The sequence below is a fragment of the Sinohyriopsis cumingii genome, chromosome 12 (genome assembly GCF_028554795.1).
Source record: "Sinohyriopsis cumingii isolate HCF-2022 chromosome 12, ASM2855479v2, whole genome shotgun sequence".
Classification (NCBI taxonomy): Eukaryota; Metazoa; Mollusca; class Bivalvia; order Unionida; family Unionidae; genus Sinohyriopsis; species Sinohyriopsis cumingii.
The window spans coordinates 20,705,351-20,724,097 of record NC_142972.1 but is presented as its reverse complement, the minus strand read 5'-3'; the positions used below and the strand labels follow the sequence as shown (position 1 = coordinate 20,724,097).

General features: G+C 33.8%; 1 protein-coding gene across 2 annotated transcripts in view; it reads left to right on the top strand.

Moving 5' to 3' along the window:
* LOC149786071 (uncharacterized) overlaps window positions 1-18,747 on the top strand; it is a 33,248-nt gene that overhangs the window by 1,070 nt on the left and 13,431 nt on the right. Inside the window, exons 1-5 of one of the 2 annotated variants that reach the window (XM_089976363.1) lie at window positions 1,437-1,456; window positions 2,925-3,106; window positions 10,765-10,872; window positions 13,698-14,294; window positions 15,567-15,806. In XM_089976363.1, coding sequence (XP_089832489.1) covers window positions 2,938-3,106; window positions 10,765-10,872; window positions 13,698-14,294; window positions 15,567-15,806 — 1,114 coding nt within the window. In that variant the 5' untranslated portion in view covers window positions 1,437-1,456; window positions 2,925-2,937. Of the gene's footprint in view, window positions 1-1,436; window positions 1,457-2,924; window positions 3,107-10,764; window positions 10,873-13,697; window positions 14,295-15,566; window positions 15,807-18,747 lie in introns of those variants that run through there. The other variant, XM_089976362.1, reaches the window with a different exon arrangement.

Genomic DNA, 18,747 nt, shown 5'->3' with positions numbered 1-18,747 from the left:
TTTGACTCCTCTCAGTATAGTTGATAGGATCCATTCTCTTCATTTCTCAGTATGGTTGATAGGATTCATCCAGTATGACCTTCATTACTGCCATCTTGAAAATCTAGTTATCGCTATCTACTTAATGGATGATTGAAGCAACATGCGGTTTTACAAAATGGCTTCTTATGATGTCAGTTGGTCCTAGATGAAAATGGTGCTGATCTGATGTCCAGTATGGCAGTCATCTTGAAAATCTTGTTATAGCTTGTCATAGCTCCTTCTAAATGGATGGTCATATCAAGATTTTGATGTCCAATATGGCCACCACAATGGCCGTCTTGAAAATATTTGCTCCTTCTACATGGATGTTCATTTTGACACGGGGTTTCACTGAAAGATTTTTTATGCTCTTCTGTTAAACCTAAATGGAAATGTTGTCGGTCTGACATTCAATATGGCCACCACAGCAGCCATCATCAAAATCTTCTTGTTGCTATTCCTTCTACATGGTTGGTCATATCAGCATGGGGTTTTCACTGAAATGTTTCTGAAGATGTACAGTTGGTCATGAATAAAAATGTTGATCTGTCAACCATTATGGCCCACCACACAGTGGCCATCTTGAAAATATAGTTATCACTACTACTCCCAAATGAATTGTTGTATCCACCTGAATTTTTCACCAAAAGGCTACTTAGAACGTCTTGTTGGCATTGAAAATGGCTGCCACAGTGGTCATCTTGAAAGTCTTGTTATCTCTACTCCTTAATGGAAAGTCATATTAACATAGGGTTTTTACCAGAAGACTTCCAATTATGTCTAGTTAGTCATCAATTAAAATGTTGATTTTATGTTTAATATGGATACCACAGTTACCACTTTGTTAGCACTACTTCTCCTGAATGAATGCTCATATCAGCAATGGATTTTCACTAAAACACTTCTTACAATATTTTGTTGATCCTAAATTAAAATGGTTCTGATCTGACATCCAGTATGTAGCCATCTTAACAATCTTGTTTTAGATACCCTTCTTAAATGGAAAGTCATTTTTACATAGGGTTTTCATTAGAAGAATTATTATGATATCAAGTGGATCATTAATAAAAATGACTAACCATCAATATGGCCACCATGGGGGGTGGGTTATCTTGAAAATATTATCTGTTCTCCTCTCAGAAGGATGGATATCAACATGAGGTTTTCACCAGTGGACTTCTTATTATACCTAGCTGGTCCTAAATGAAAGTTGTGCCAATATGGCTGCCATGATGATTATCTTTACAAAAAATCTTTTTGACACTACTCCTGAATGGATATCATTATGACATTGGCTTTTCACCAAAAGACTTCTAATGATGTCTACTTCGTCTGAAATTAGGGGCCCCGAGTGGTCTAAAGTGCTCTCCGTTACGGATAACTGCCATCTCACCTCAGTCTGCGTGGGTTTGCATCTAGGATTCAGCTAATATGGGTATGTGAGAAAGCTCGCCAGTAGCTTCTTGTGGGTCCGTGGTTCTTTCCGGGGGGTTCTTGCTCCACCATTAATACTGGCTGCCATGCATAGCCTATCGTGTGCTGAAATATGTCGTTTAACCCTACACCAACAACAACAAAAACAATCGTCTGAAATGAAAATGGTGCCAAGCTGACACCCAGTACACGTATGTGCATCACAGCACCTAATTTGAAAATCTTGTTATCACTGAAGAATATCTGAGATAGTTTCAACACTCAGCAGTTAAAAGGAAGAAATGGTTTTATCTTGAATTCTGGGAAATTCTTTTCAGCCAGTAGAGCATGAGTCGTTTCAAGGGACTGTTGTTTACTGATCTGCGTAAGTAATTTCAAGGGACTTTTGTTTATTGATCTGCGTACTAAGCAATTTCAAGGGACTGTTGTTTATTGATCTGCGAAGTCATTTCAAGGGACTGTTGTTTATTGATCTGCAGAAGTCATTTCAAGGGACTATTTTGTTTATTGATCTGTGATTTTTTTATATTGATACATGTATAGTTTTTATTGGTGAGCAAATACTCATCAAAAATATCAGGTGTGCCACTGTGGGATATTTCTTTTCATGCTTTAATTGAATTGAACTCACAACCTGTAATTAAAAATTACCAATAATGAAAGAGTGTGTGATTATTAGGACTTTCTTATTTAAATTACCGTGCTTATTTGCCTGTCTTCAGTGTATTGGATGATAAAAATGTTACGAGAACAAACACTTCCTAATAACAAAACTACTGTTATAAATGATTTTGCAATGATTGGTTTGGAATGAAAATAATTCTATGCTCGGAAATCAACATGAATATGAGATTTGAATTCATATAAAAAGTAGATGAAAAAAAGATATACATAAGCCAGTAGTATGATTGTTACTCTTTATGAATCAATTGCAGATAATTTAAATAGTTTTGGGTTGAAACATGTACTCAGTAATAATACATACAATTTAAAAACTTGTAGGTCTGGAGATGGTTCTTCGGGGTTCTTAGAATGTACAGGCTTAAGACACATGCAGCGCAGTAGTTTTGGAAGGTCTGTGATTCACAGAAAGTACTTAACAAGAACCTTGTAACATTGCCATTTTATTTACTGAACTCTTTTTGCATAATAGATCATGGGCTATATTCTCTTACAAGTACATGTACACTATTTACAAGGTGTACATATTTTTGATGATTTGCTACAGGTTTGCTTTTTAAGCTCTTCAACTTTAATTACTTTTGATATTGCATTCAATCTATGGTGACTCTTATTTATTTACAATAATTATTCACCTACTTAAAGTTAGTATACATGCACCATCAATATGTGTGTATTATTTTCAATTAATTTAATAGAAGTGTGCCTCTAAAAATGCTGAAAAACTTCTTCAGCCACTGAATGTATGAATTATAACTACCGTACATGTAAGTAATTATTATTTACAGGCTGTAAACAAAGATGTCTGATCCCTTGCCGTCTATCAACATAGACCAGTTGACTCTGGCAGTTAATGCTCTCCTGAACAATACACAGGCATTTTTACAAAATGATTCCCAGTTCCTACCCAATGGTACACCATTACAGGCACAGCCAAATGTCACCAGTACTGCACAGAACACAGGACCTGGTAATTATTGAATGCCTATCTTGCTTCATAATCTTGTACTTTAGTTACTCATTCTTGATTCACTTTTTACATTGGTTTTATTTTGCACACTATAAAAACTGTTCTACCTGGGTCCATGAAACTAGGTGAGGGGATACATCAGTATGAGTGCTACACCCTCATCACAAATGTAAGTCAGTGTGATCTATATTTCATGCTTCACAGACTTTGAATGAATTTTGACATTTACTGTTATTTCTAAAGCTCTGTTCATGCTAGAATTCTGAAACTATATGATTGTATATATCTCTATTAGCACCACACCCTTACTGCAAAGGAAGATCACTGCAACCTTCCTTTCACATTTTACTGGCTTAGACTAGGCTTGGCTTCGCCATTGCTAAAAAAATATGATAGCCCAATACCTGTCACTGTGGCCACTCGAATTTCAGATTGGGCCCTTCCTGGGTTTTAAAAGAGGTGCCAGTTGAGCTTGTAAAAAAACTGAATTCTATGCCTTTAATTTCCACTTTAAACTGCCCAAGAGATAATTTTACATCAGCTCCAATCATGACTGTTTACCGTTTATACATGCTACATGTAACAAGCATGTAATGAAAGTGGTAAGGTTTTTCTCTTTCTATTTTTGAAGATTACCGGTAGTCAAAATTGTGTTTTCTTGAAACACAACCGTGTCAGGCAGTTTGGGAGTACAAAATCATATTTTTAGCATGACACGCCATACTTCAATTTGATTAACATCTGGTGGTGATCTGATTTATGTTGCGCAGTGTTATGGCAGGTACGTCAACATGTTGAAAATAGATTTACACATTTCATTAGTGTGATCAGAGTTTTCTCAGGCAAATTAGATTTTTTTTTTTTGACAAGCCTGATGGGCACCTGACATAGAATAAAGGACATGCCCAATCTAAAATTAGAGGGAACCCAGTTGTCAGGCTATCAGATTTTTTTAAACACTGCACTGGTACTGAATATGGTCACCATGTAAACTTTGTACTTTTCATCATTTAAACTTGGTACCAAATATGGTCATCATCAAAACTCAGGGCTTATTACAGTCATCATCTAAGCTTGGTATAGTCAAACCCTGTTATCTCGATTATGTCGGGTGTGTCAAAAAATCGTTGACATAACCGTCAAACCTATTATATAATAATAATTATGTATCTTAAGTACCAGAAATGTGGCATTTCATTTCTAAAACAAATGGCATTTCTAATGCACAATAAAAATAATAGTTCAGTCATGCCTGGTTGCACAAAAAAAGGATTGGTGGTCTTTAAAATGAGATTAAGTAATAAGGCGCACATTTTTACAAAACTTAAGTATGTTCAGTCATTTAAAGTTGTTTTTCTTTCCCTGTGAATAGCCTCATTCCTTCGGTAGTCTTAATAGTTTTCTGACACTGACCAAAATTTAGGCCAGTTTAAGTACACATACATGTAGGACTGTACTTTTTAAAAAAATATTTTCTTTTGTTCGTGTTGACTTTAGCTAGTAGCAAAATGTAACTGACGAAAATTTTGCGTGAAAATTGATCACTTTTGTTTATTATCAGATGTTCCTTTACACCTGTATGCCAGTTTTTACCCGATAAAATTTGCCTTTGTGCCAGAAAAAAAGATGAGGCTGTCTGTATTCATGTACCGAAAAACTGTAAAATGTGTTAAACATCTTTAAATTTAACTATCTCAGTGTCAACTTCTGTAAGTTGCCGACTTATTCTATTCATACAGTTGTAGTAACATGACCCTCCCGACTTTGATCAGTGACCACCGTCAACAACAACAGCGCCAGAAGGAGAGTCTGTATATCACTTTGATGGATTGCAAGTCTTTGATATTTGATTCAAATAAAACAATACAGATTAAAGCCATCTTCTTTCTATTTCATAGACATTAATCCAAGGAGTCACTTTGTGCTATGTTCCATTTGCGTTGAAGAATCTGTAATCACTGCGCAGCCATCGACAACTTCATTTAAAATAATATTGGGCTCTTGGATTTTTTAAATAATGTTTGTGCTTTTATTTACTCTTGTTTAAAACAAATTAACAACGACGTGTTTATGAGGGAGGGGGAACCAGCTTGGTTTGGAATTTTGCCAGTTTCTACTTATTGATGATTGTAAGTCACGTGATCTAGCCATGCATCTAGCTTGGAAACACTTATTAATTACTGATTTACATTATAAAGAAAACTCTGAATCAAAGTTGTTAATTGTGTATGGATTAAGTTGGTGACTGACTGACAATACTGGAATGGGATTACACTGTAGTTTGTACTACAAGCATTACAAACTTTATCCTATCTGTAACTGCATCATTAAATGTAGCTAGAAGTACCTAATTCATTTTAAATATATAATGTAAAACGAATTAGGTATTTTTAGCTACATTTATTGAGTTACAGATAAGATAAAATTTGCGATTGCTGCGTGGAACAAACTATATTGTCTTGGTGTTGATATGTAACCCCGTCCATTATGAACATAGCTCCTGTAAAGGTCAGAAATGCATTGATTCAGTTTCTTTACTTTGAAATATTGTTTACATTTTCTCCACTCTGTTCAAGACATAAACTATGCATTGATGAGATTAGTTGACTAGCATTTGTACCGGTAAAATTTGGTCTTGTACCAACTTTTTCCATCCTTGCCAGTGTAGTGGAAATGCCAGATCATTTGTTGTAAAATTTCTCTGAGATGGACATTAAAAGTTGCACTTTTAAGCTGGGTCCACATGTCACTTTGGACCAAAACTTGTGCCCGACATAATGGGGTTATTGACTTAACAGGGGTTGAGATAAGTGTGGAAAAATTAGCATAACAAAGGATTTTTTGGGATCGGACAAAAACACTTGACATACACAGGTTCTTGAGATAATCAATAAATTGGTTTGACTGTACTTATGGTCATTTTCTAAAGATGGACATTTTGACAGAACTTGTTGCTTATTTTGACTTAAGTTGGATACAATATATGACAGAATTTTGTCAGTGCAACTACTCCTGCAGTTTCTTGTGGTTTGCTGTGAAATGTGTGTGAGTGTGTGTATGTATGTATGCATGCATGCATGCATGCATTCATCATTCTATATCGGGTCGATGCAGGAAAGGCGTATATTTATATACATGCTTTCTAGTCTGCTAGTTCATATATTATTCTTGTTGTTTGTTAGTTACATATGAAACATGATTAAAGTAATACAGAGGTTGCTAAAGACACAATGGATGCATTCACTGATATTACATTCACTGAGACACTGAGATTACATTCACTGGGATTACATTCACTGAGACACTGAGATTACATTCACTGGGATTACATTCACTGAGACACTGAGATTACATTCACTGGGATTACATTCACTGAGACACTGAGATTACATTCACTGAGATTACATTCACAGAGATTACATTGACTGAGATTATATGCAAGGAGATTACATTCACAGAGATTACATTCACTGAGATTACATTCACAGAGGCAAGATATCAAATTACAGCTTTGACTGGAATGTGTTTTTACTGCATCATTTGATCGTTTTTAAGCTGTATGCTCTATTGGTTGAGAATTCGACTTTGCCTTCAGAATCTTGTAAACATCCATGTGCTAGTTTGCCGACATGGAAGCAGTATTTTAAATGAAAGGAGTATGGACTTCATATCTCTGTAATGGTCTCAGAAAATGTCACAAATTTATTGTCTTTATCTTAAAAGTTGTTTTATACATTTTGTATGCATATACCTTTGTCTTATAAAGGATCATATTTATCACATGCGACTGTGTTATCAGCACCTGTGTATAAGGTGTAAATTTAGAAAATGTGAAAAGTGCAGCTGACTTGAATGTATTTATACAAATTAAACTATCCCTTTGGTCAAGAAACAACATGATACTTTCAAGAAGTTGAAATCAATAAAAATTTGATGTTGTTTCACTCATGCAGGGTACATTAATTTTCAAAGAAATGGTTAGATTCTAAAGCAGACATTACCTAATCATCGAGCATTGATGTCATTTTCAATCATACATATAAAATCAGTATTTGAAATTGACTATTACTGGTAGTTTATTTATGGTGTCTGTTATAGTTTTGCCATATCCAGTATATATCAACTGCAACATAAGTACACTTGATATAATAAAATATTGTGAAATTATCAGTAAAGTTTGTTCCTAATCAGGCTGATCTTTAAAAAAATAAAAGATTTTAACAGATTTCAGCCTCTATGAAGTCGTCAAAAACTAACAGCACATTCGACAATACGTTCTTATTTTGACAGAAAATACTTTTCATAACTGTTTAACATATACACAGATTTTATACATGATCTTGGTTTTACTCAGTGCCAGTGTGGTGAAAAATGAATGCAAAATGCACAACTTAGACCATATGCCATTTTTTTCAGTGTACAAGTTTAGGGGAGCATTTCACAGTAACACAGAATGTCATTTTATGTTTCCTTAAGCATATGTGGATATGTGAGAAAGCATGCTAGTAGCTTCTCGTGGGTCGGTGGTTCTTCCCGGGGTTTTCCCTGGGTTCTTCCTCCACCATTAATACTGGCTGCCATTCATAGCCTATCATGTGCAGAAAAATGGTGTTAAAACCCCACAACAACAACAACAAAATTGACATTTAAAAGTCAGTTGATATTTGTTTAAGCAATTGTATTTTTCTCTTTCTGCTTTTGGTTGCATTTTGAGGGCACTTCTTTAGCATAGATCACAATCAGAATATTTGGATGAGAGGAGCTAAATATAGAAGATGCCGATTTTGCTATTTTTGGCTAAATGACCTGTTCAAATGGAATGATTGTAAGAAACATAATCTCTGCATATTTTTTATTACCTAGTTATATTAAGTTGCATTTATTATTTATACTATACTCTACTGTGATGGGGAAATAGGATGCTAATATGAACAGCATGAATCATACTCACACATTTAAGTTATGTAATTAGAACTGAATCCAGTCACATGAAATACAGTTTTCAATGCTGTCAGTATTCATTTGTTTTAATTTCATTGATTATTATAATGTTCATCTGTAGAAGGGATTTAAAATAGACCCACTCTGTGAGCTACTGGGACATTTGAACACAAACTATTGATTCCAGCAATTTTCAAAGAAATATTTATTGAAGAAATTGTACAGTTTGTTTGCTTCTAGTGCAAAATTATGAATAAAATCTGTTGTTAAAAAAAAACCCAGGTAATTGAAGATGTTGTTTATACATAGTAAATTGTCAACACTCTGTTTAGCTTGGTTGATGATGTAAATGTAAATTGGTTGTGCCTTAAGTACTGTTGTTTAAGATAGTAGCAGTTCGAGCCCAATTGTAGGCTATTTTGTCTTTTAAAAATGTGTTTAAATTAAATTTTTTTGTCTTCTTTTCAATATAAATACTTTTTATAGTGTATATTTATTTTGCCTTCTGTTATTCATGTGTATTCTGTTCACACCAATTTCTTTAGTTCTGTCTTACTTTCCATTTGTTACATGTTTCTGATTAAAAGAAATTGAACTGCTATTTATCCAAAGGTTAGAATTAGGAGCTTTAAGATAACTTTGGAAGTATTTTTTCTTGAAAATAAGCCAATTTTAACTGACTGCTTATACGTTAATGTTGTCAAAAAATGGCCAGGGTAGATGGGGTTTATAGATATTGATGATTTTATGCCACAGAAGTGGAAATAGCGTGCCTTTTCCATTGACACACCAAGATAGCCAGACCTGGGTTATGGCTTTTGAAGGTATCACACCCACGACCCATAGATTATGAATATGATGTTCTGCCAACTGAACAACAAAGTCCCACCCCTCCTCTTAAGAAATGAAATTGTCTGTCCCTTAGTCATAAAGGGATGGCATGTATCACAAGTAAATTGAATCAAAAATGGTTATTATTGGCATTTTGCATAAATTCTCCATTCAGCTGCAAAATATATGACTATACAAACCTTTCAAGGGCAAGTGTCACATGAGGCTTGTATGCATACATTTTAGGTCAGAATACCTTACCTGTTACAGTTCTTTTGAGGGGATTATGTACCTCTTTATACATAATATGGTTACATGTGAATTGGGGGACCATGGTCATATATACATGTACTTATATATCAATATCCCTGAAGAGTTATGCTTTGTGAAGATAGAAAAATCTGGTGGTGGTGATGGTCCTATTGGAGCATATCTTTAGTACTTTGCCAGGATTCAGTTGCTACATTTTCAATGTCTTATGCATATTTTATTTTATTTTTCAACTTGGTTTGTACATGTGTGTGGAGTATATACACGTATGAGTGTATGCATACACAAACTGAAATCTTGTCAGTACCTGGCAGCACTGTCAACCATAGCTGCTGCATTATTTAAGATTAAACAATAAATTAATAGACTGAATATCAGCCAAAAAATCAGTTACAAATTATAGTTATCCTCAAGTATGCTGCTTTTATATAAAAAAGAGACCAGATGCTCAAAAGCTGAATGTCATGTCTGAGGTATGTGCCCATGCATGTGTGTGTTTATAATCTCTTCCTAAATAAAGAAAAAAACAGATGCCCAACGGTGAGTGTGTTCCCCATGCTTTTACAGCTAATGTACTTTCTCGTACAAATTGCAAAAAAGTATCTAAATTTTGTGATTAATGACCAATATAAAGAAGAATTTTATTGATTGGGTAATAAAATAAAGTATAATGTAAGCTTTCCCCTGCTGATACATATGCAAAACTGCTTTGATCACTAATGTTCTGAACATTTGGTTTTAAGTCGTAATTATACACAGTTACTACTACTCAAAAGATGTGTGTGGTGTTTGGGTGTTTATTTATGGTAAGGAAGTTCACAAGTTCTTATTCTGTGGCAATCAAGTCAAGAATGTGATATGCTTAGTAATTGTTAAACATAATCAAAAGGATAACTGTTTAAATGAAAACGGAAATAGGTGTCAGAGGTAATCAGCTCTACTGAACATAAATATATACATCATTTAGATGATGTTTCAAAACAAAAAGACATACTCTCATTGATTATTGGGCATAATGTGTGCAGATACAGAATTTCAGATTATCTCTTTCAGCAGTCTGCATGATAGTGGCATGTTAGCTGCAGTGTCTTTAATGCACAAAAATAGGTTCCACAACAAAGGGGGAAACTGTTTGGCTTTGTAGTAGTTGATTTTCTATATTAAATGCAATTTTAGATAAGAATTAATATTTTGGGAAGAAAGAGGGGCCTCTTTTATTTATGTAATTTTTATAGGAATCTGATTGGGGGACAAACTTGGTTATTATCACACCTTGTCCTTTGCATAGTACAGTCATCTATTCATCTATTCAAAGCATAAAAATCCCTGTTGAGGATTTTAAACAAAACATTTGTAGACAATTATTTACAACTATAACATTTTAAAGATGGGTGACCAATCTAAAGTAATGCTTCTGTTAAAGATTGTGATTCCTAGTTGTGACATATTTTGCAATAGAACTATGAAAAGTACAAGCACAAATAAGCACTTTCAACATACACTATATTCTTAAACAGAATATTTTAACATTGATCGTAAAGTTCCGTGTAGGGGACAGACTTTTATATCAGTTTTATTGTTTTCCACTGCTTTTAATTTTCCTTCTAAATTTATAGTTTCATCAGCCTCGGCAAGTCCGAACTCGGCCATGACCTTGTCAAATGTATCGATACCAGTACCACTAATGCTGTCTGTCAACAAGGGGATAAAGAAAGGTATACCTGGTAAGTCTTTTGCAGGAAAATAAGAGATCATATGAACTTTAACTCTTTGTATAAAGTCACTTGAAAATAAAAATGCATTTTATTAGGTTCAAGACTTTGTGTGATCCTTATTTTAATATTTTCATTGGATAAAGCCCACTTTAGCACTGTCTAATAGGTAGACACTTCCAGTTTTCAGAAAAAGTATTTTACCAATTAAAAATGATAACCACAAACCTTAAAAACACATAAGCTTGGTTATTTTGAGGAGGTAAATGAATGTTTGTTTCATTTTGATGTCTACTTTCTAGCAAAATATGATAGGCATAGAAATTCTTGTAGTAATTAACCATTTTTTGTAAGGCATTGTGGGTAATTTTCAGCAAGGCAGTGTGGGTAAAACTGCTGTAGTGTTACAGGTTTACTCATTAAACTACTGTATCAATAAAAATCTTGGCAATGGAGAACCAGATACCAGTTTTGCTTATAATACCTTTGAAAAAACTACCATTTGTCATGCAAACATGGCCATTTGTACAGGTATTTTCCAGGTCTATCATCATCTTCTATCAGTGTTTCTTTTAATTGAAATTGATATTCATTAACTGCACAAAATAACCAAGTTTATATGTTCTTACTATTTGATTTTGTAATTTACTGTCCTTTACAAAGTACAGAAGAGCTCTTGAAGTAGAGATGAGTTGTTGAGCATCCTAACCTTGACATTAGCATCAGTGTTTGCATAGATAAAAGCAGCCTCAGATGTACTTGAAACTTTCTAGGTCCTTGACAGCATTATGGAGTTGTTTCATAGTGTATACTTAATGGATACAGGGCTGAGCAGGCCAAGGTTGTGTATATTAGCTGTGCATTTTTGGTTGTGTTTTTTCTGCATTTAAAGTAGGAATTTGCACACTGTATATATACCTGGAATCATACAACTTGGTGATGAGTACCACACCTTCAGTACAAAAGTGGGTCACTGTGACATGTCTGTCATCTGTCTGTTATTGAAAGTTTTCTTTTTGGAATTTCTTCTCCTAAAATAATTTAAGCATTACCATGAAACTTTCAGACACATTCATCCCAGGATCTAATTGGGCTGTAAAGAAAAAGAAATGGTGTCCCTCAGACATCACTGCTTCTCCTGAAAGCCCATGTCCAGTTGATCTTCAATGAAAAGGGTGCTAAAGTAGCCTCCAGCACGGCTACTGTCTTGAATATTTTGTTATAACTACTGCTTCTGAGTAGATGTTCATGATGTCTAGTTGTCTTAAATAAAATTTGTGTCCTTTGGACATCATTATGGCCAGCTGTGATGGCTATCTTGAAATTTTAGCTATCACTGCTGCACCTGAAACAAACGTCATATTGACATGGCATTTTCTTTGAAAGACTTCTCAAGATTTCTAGTTGCTCACAAATGAAAATGGTGCTGATATTACATCCAACATGGAAACAGTGGTGTCCATCTTGAAAATCTTGAATATTCATAAATAAATATAAATGGACTTTACCTCACTTGTCACCCAAACTCTCACTTGTCACATTTTTACTGACCTAATTTTAATGAATTAGAGTACCTGTACTTTATTTTGTTCTGTTAGGTAATGTATTGCAAGGGCCATGTTAGGTAATGTATTGCAAGGACCATGTTAGGTAATGTATTGCAAGGACCATGTTAGGTAATGTATTGCAAGGGCCATGTTAGGTAATGCATTGCAAGGACCATGTTAGGTAATGTATTGCAAGGGCCATGTTAGGTAATGTATTGCAAGGGCCATGTTAGGTAATGTATTGCAAGGGCCATGTTAGGTAATGTATTGCAAGGGTCATGTTAGGTAATGTATTGCAAGAACCATGTTAAGTAATGTATTGCAAGGGCCATGAGAATGACGAGTCTCTGATTTCAAGGTGAAAATCCCATGACATGAATGTGAGTGGACACAACACTTTCCAGAAGAAACAAACAAAAACAAAGAGCCAATTCATTGATAATGGAATATTTTAGCAAGGGACTCAGTTTTCCCTTGTTCTTTTACTGGAAGGATACTTAAATCTTCATGATCAATTGAACTTTAATCAGAAACATACACATAGAAACTGTCTTCAACTACATATCAGTCTTCTATTTACATGTATTTTTCATAACAATAATTATCAGCATATGGTTTTAAGGTGCAAGCAAAGATAAAAGAAAACAAAATTTAAGTGTTTTCTTGAAAAAATCTGTACTTTAGTTGTATATTGTATTATTAATTAGGGGCAAGCTCAAATCCCCACATTAATTTTCCAGTCAGCTTGCACAGTATACAGTATCTAGTAGCTGTAATTTCCACTCATTGCCTTAAATCAATATGTTGTGAGATAAGTTTTGGATAGAGAGAAAAGAGAAAAAGCATAAGGAAATTGATTGATCTTCACTGCTGTTTGTTTTGTGCCCATATAGGTGGTAGTATTGTTGCAACCATTAAAGCAGCTGCCATTTGTTTTTGGCATAGTTCTGTTCTTTTGTATTCTTTATTTTCAGTATTTGCATAGACAGTTTAATCCACAAAATTAAAAATGCCTTCAATTATGCAGAGGCTGAGACTTAGGCAAAACCACCAACTTTATTTCTCATGAAAAGTCTTTTACAAAATCACACCAATTGAGGTCCATGAAAATAAAGGATACCACAGTATTTAAGATAGTATAAAACAATGTTAAATGATTTATAATTTCAGTTCTTGATTCCAGGTTGAAAATATCAAACTTCTTTTGCAATTCTTTTCCTAAAGTCTAATACACTATATATGCTAAAGTGCAATACCCTGTAAATGCTAATTCTTTGAATTTTTTTACAGTGTCAATTACTGCAGTTCCCTTGTCTGTAGTTTCACCTCCACCACCAGAAAAGATGATATTGCAGTCTTCTCATCTGCGACCAATTGCACCAGCACCTGTTCCTAACACAAATGGTAATGACAGAGCCACTCCTGTGATTGATCTTCAGTTGCTTCAGGCTTTAGTCTCGCAAAGCCTTCTTAGCTCGGGAGGAAATGAACAAATAGGCAACATGCTTCCATGTTGTAGTAGTGTCAACACTGATCAGTTTAGTGCTTCAATCTGCAGTACTCAGAAGACCAACCATGGCCAGCCATTGGCAGCAGGGTTGTTAAATACTCATCTATGGACTTTGACCTCTACAAATAATTCAGTAATAAATGGCCAAGGACAGAGTGGAGTTATCACACAGACTGGACAGACCGGTGGTCAAACTGCTAATGTGTTCACCACAAATGGCAGTTTTATCAGTGGTCACATTAGTGGCATGGTTAATAGAGCAAGTGTGCCTGGTAGTTCACAGAGCGGGAGAGATACTAACACAGGGTCATCAGTACAGGATGTGTCACTCTCATCATTAGATTCATTGGGAACGGTGGTAGGGTGCAGTGAATCAGGTATTGTAGTAGGGAATGAACTTTTATTTTAATGTTGTCTTCATCTTCTTTTTCTTCTTCTTTATGATTTAAGAAAGTTGTTTTCTAAAATGGTAACCACATTGGTTTGAAGTGCAATGCAATGTTAGAATCCATAATGGTAAAGTATACCTTTTTTCTGGCTTTACTTTGTACACAATAATGCATGAAATTATTAAAGGCAGTTGGTATCCTTACTAGTAAATTATGCTTAATTGTGAACTGTTAAACTTTTATCAAAAATTTTTTTTAGGAATTATTTTAAGGGGTATGAATAATAAAATTAATTTTAGTAGTGTGTTTTCTTTTTTGTGTGAAAATATAGAAACTGGGTAATTTCTGATATTAAATATATATTTATGCCCTATCATTTACTGCTTTTCCACTCAGTTGTCAACAAACTCTTTCTAGTTTCATGATATTTATGCAAAATAGACAACCTGTACTTTAATTTTCGTGAAATATATATATATATATATATATATATATATATATATATATATATATATATATATATATATATATATATATTCTGAAGAAATAAAGCATGGATATTTTTCTGATCTTCTGTTACATTAACTAATTTTTCTATGTACTATGCATGACATGGACAAATATATATATATATATATATATATATACACACACACACACAGCTAATAATCAGCTAGAAAACAAATACTGTAAAGCTACTTTGATTCACTTGCTATACATTTCCTTGGAATTTGCAAAGGAAATCTGTCTGAAAAATTAAATAGGAGTACTTTTCAACTTCTTGAAAAGATACAGAATTACAAAATACAAGAATTGAATGCCACAAAATTGCTGCAGAATTTAGTAACTGTATTATTGTGATTTCTTTTCTTCAGTGAAATCAACATTTTCATTTGTTTTACAGCCATTTTCATTTGTTTTACAAGTATAGACCATTAACTTAATTGTTTGAACAAGAGCTGATCACATCGGCATGGCTTGTCAAGGGATCCTTTTATTTTTCAAGTTTACAAATGCTAGAAAGTGAAAACAAAATTTTCCAGTTCTTGATTTATTGTAGGATAAAATGTGTACAAGTGTACTCACCAGATACTGGGAACAATATAAGTGTTTTCTACTGATCCAGGAGACAGGAAAGTGTGAAAAATGAAGGTACTCAGTATCTACAGCAATCTTCACTAGTATGCTGTTTTAAAAAATTGTACGATAACTAAAAATTAAAGACGTAATGAGTATTTCACTGAAAATGCTTCATTTCAGAAGTGATCACTACTAGCCAGCCTGGTTGTCTGACAATGCAAGGTACCTTAAGTCCGCTGCTTTCGACGCCTGATGTATTTAGTTCTCCATCTAACATTCACACAACAATGGAAGTTTTACAGGATGTTACAGGAAGAGAAAACCTCAGTACTACTCCATGTCTACAGCTTCATGGGTCACAAGCAGAAATACAGGGGTCCCAGTCAGTCAACCAGAATTTATCGCTACAATCCTCACCAGGTACTTACTGGTGTTATTCATCAGGGATTAACTTTACGTTTTTCAAAATGGCTTGTAATTTTACTAGTCAGTAAGATTAAATTCAAGACCTCCTTTATAATAATTAAATGTAATAGGCAGTGATAGAGAACCATTCTCTGTTAACTTTTCATTCACTAATCAAATTATAGTTTTCATGTTTATATATGTGACAAATGTTGTTTGAAACATATGCTAACAATAACTTTCCCTAACTATAGTGTTTTTCATACCCTCTGGTTTGTTTGTACCCCTCTAACAAATTTAAGAATGAAAAGCATCAAGGATGTAAAAATGCACAAAACTTAATCATTTCACTCATTGATTTATAATTTCTAACCTGGACTTATTGGCATTTCAAAGCAAACAGAAGCTCTCGTTGTAAACATAAGATAGACTGCTCATTGTCTGTTTCTGGTTTCTAGAACAGTCCATTGAAGTAAAACTGTTTTTGAGGTAAGTATGTGCAGTGACTAGTTTTAATATTTCTAAAACAAATTGAACAAATTAAAAGGAGGAACTCTTGTATACATATGTTCAAAGAGATTAACTCCAAAATGTGGTGAAGCTCTACAGTTTTGTATTTTGCATAGGGTTAGAATTTTAAAGAAAAAGAATTTCCCCAGCTTTCCTCACTGGTTATACTGGCTATTTAAAAAAGACCTTGTATATCTTAGGTATAGTTCAAAGAACCTTTAATTTCCTTTATTTTGGTGTATGATTGATGGGTGTAATATGGGTTATAGAGTATACAGCTTGGGCTTACTCCAGATGTGCACCTTTCAAAAAAGTGATAGCTTCTCTTGGTCATTTTCACTTCCTGAACTTCAGAGGTAAATTGTATAAAAAAGAGCTGATAACTTTTTTTACATTTTATATATTTGGTAATTCGTTCATTGCACTTTCAGAAGCTGGTATTATCTAGTCTGGCAAAATTAATTTTCCCTATTTTAATAGCTGTTATGGATAGTGTACTTTAGACTAATTCAGGCTGATTTTTTAGCACAAGGGAGCAGTCATTTTAGTTTAGCAGTGTGCTTAGATCATGTACAATTTCCAAAAGTACAATATCCAAAGAAATATCATCCACATTACATTAATGTAGCATAGAGGTATGCCAACATTCTCTCCATTGTGCATGTTTTAAATGCAAACAACTTCTAATGTCGTAAAGCACTTAGAGCTTCTAAAGATTAGGCGCTATACAAAGTCCTCATTATTATTATTATTATTATCTTACATACATCACTGTCTCAAAAGTACATAATACCTAGTGAGTGCCCCCTATATGGAATTATTGAGATTATCAGTGATGGTGAACTACATCACATCTGTTGCTTGAAAACATAGACTTGTCCATGCAAATATGGTGACTGTGTTACTAAAGAAACTCCCATTTGATTTAAAACACCAAGTTAACAGTGTTTAGGACCCCCTGGTTGCCAGGTTAGAGCTGGTAAATCAATGAATGAAATTAATACGTTTTTTACCATTTTTATATCCTTGTTGCACTTTGTTTTTAACATTGGCAGGGGGTACAAATAAATGGGAGGGTGTTTGAATACTGTAGAAATATAATGCTTTATCTGATAGGCAACAAAGTGGACATGGAATTAGATTGTTATATGTTAAATCTTTGTTATGTCAGGGATTTCATTTTAAATTTGATTTGTCTACTTTTCATAAATGTCACAGATGGGTTATATTCAGATTCCACTGTTAAACTGTCTTAAGGAGCTTGAAGGATGACAAATATATGCGTTAAGGTCAAGGATAATAATTTGGCCACCAGACAGAAGTTAATATTCCTGGTCAGTCCCTTTGATATATAGATGTAAATGAATGCTTCCTTTGATATGTATATGTAAACGAATGCTGCTTTTGATATGTAGACATAAATGAATGCTCGCGTTGATAAATAAATGTAACTGAATGCTCCCTTCAATAGGTAACGAATGAATGCTCCCTTTGGTATGTTGATGTAAATGAATGCTCCCTTTTTATGATGTTTTAAATGAATGCTGCTTTGATTTGTAGATGTAACTGAATGTTTTCTCTGACATGTAAATGTAAAGGAATGCTAAATACCGATCCAGTTTAACTAAAATATCATTTATTTACATCTAAATATATTTCTTTACGCAGGTGGATACTTTAAACAGAAATAACATTATGTTAATGAGACTTTTATAATGTATCAAATAGAGTTGTATAGCAGTCGTGTAGAACACGACTTTGCTTGGGTGAACACATTTTTATATCTTCTGTTAACGGCTACCTTATGTCGACACTAAATGGTGTCGGCAAATTCCAACTTTCTGATAGGCAGTGGACTCTGACCCTGCACCCCAACATAAATGATCATATATCAAAAATGGGGTGCCAAGGGTCAGAGGAAACACAGACTAGTTGTAGTGTGGCTGTCAAGTAGAACATAGGAAGGGCATTATTGGTTGTTGCCATGTATGTCATATATACAATTCTTTTGTACTTTGAAGTTTTTGTTGCAATGTCTTTAACGTTTCATACACCTTCAGTGATCTGACCTTAAATTTATGACTGCTTTTTGTCCACTGATTTATGGTACAGAGAAATCAATTCCTGTTAAATCTTTGAAAATGTTTTAAGCAAAAAATGGTTATTAATTTTATGCTTAATTATTATTTATAAACTTATTTATAAAATGATACAAAATTGTACAAGAACTACAGACAATGCATTATGTAAATTTCTTGGATATATCTCATTTTTTAAAATTCACTTGTGAACAGTTTTTAAGGAGATATTTAAATCAGTGGATATAATCATATGCCATGATTATATGCATTACACTAGTCACCCGATTCACGTATATAAAAGAGAAGATGCATGCAGTATGATAAATATATCATATATTATGATATGTAAATGATATGGTGCACAT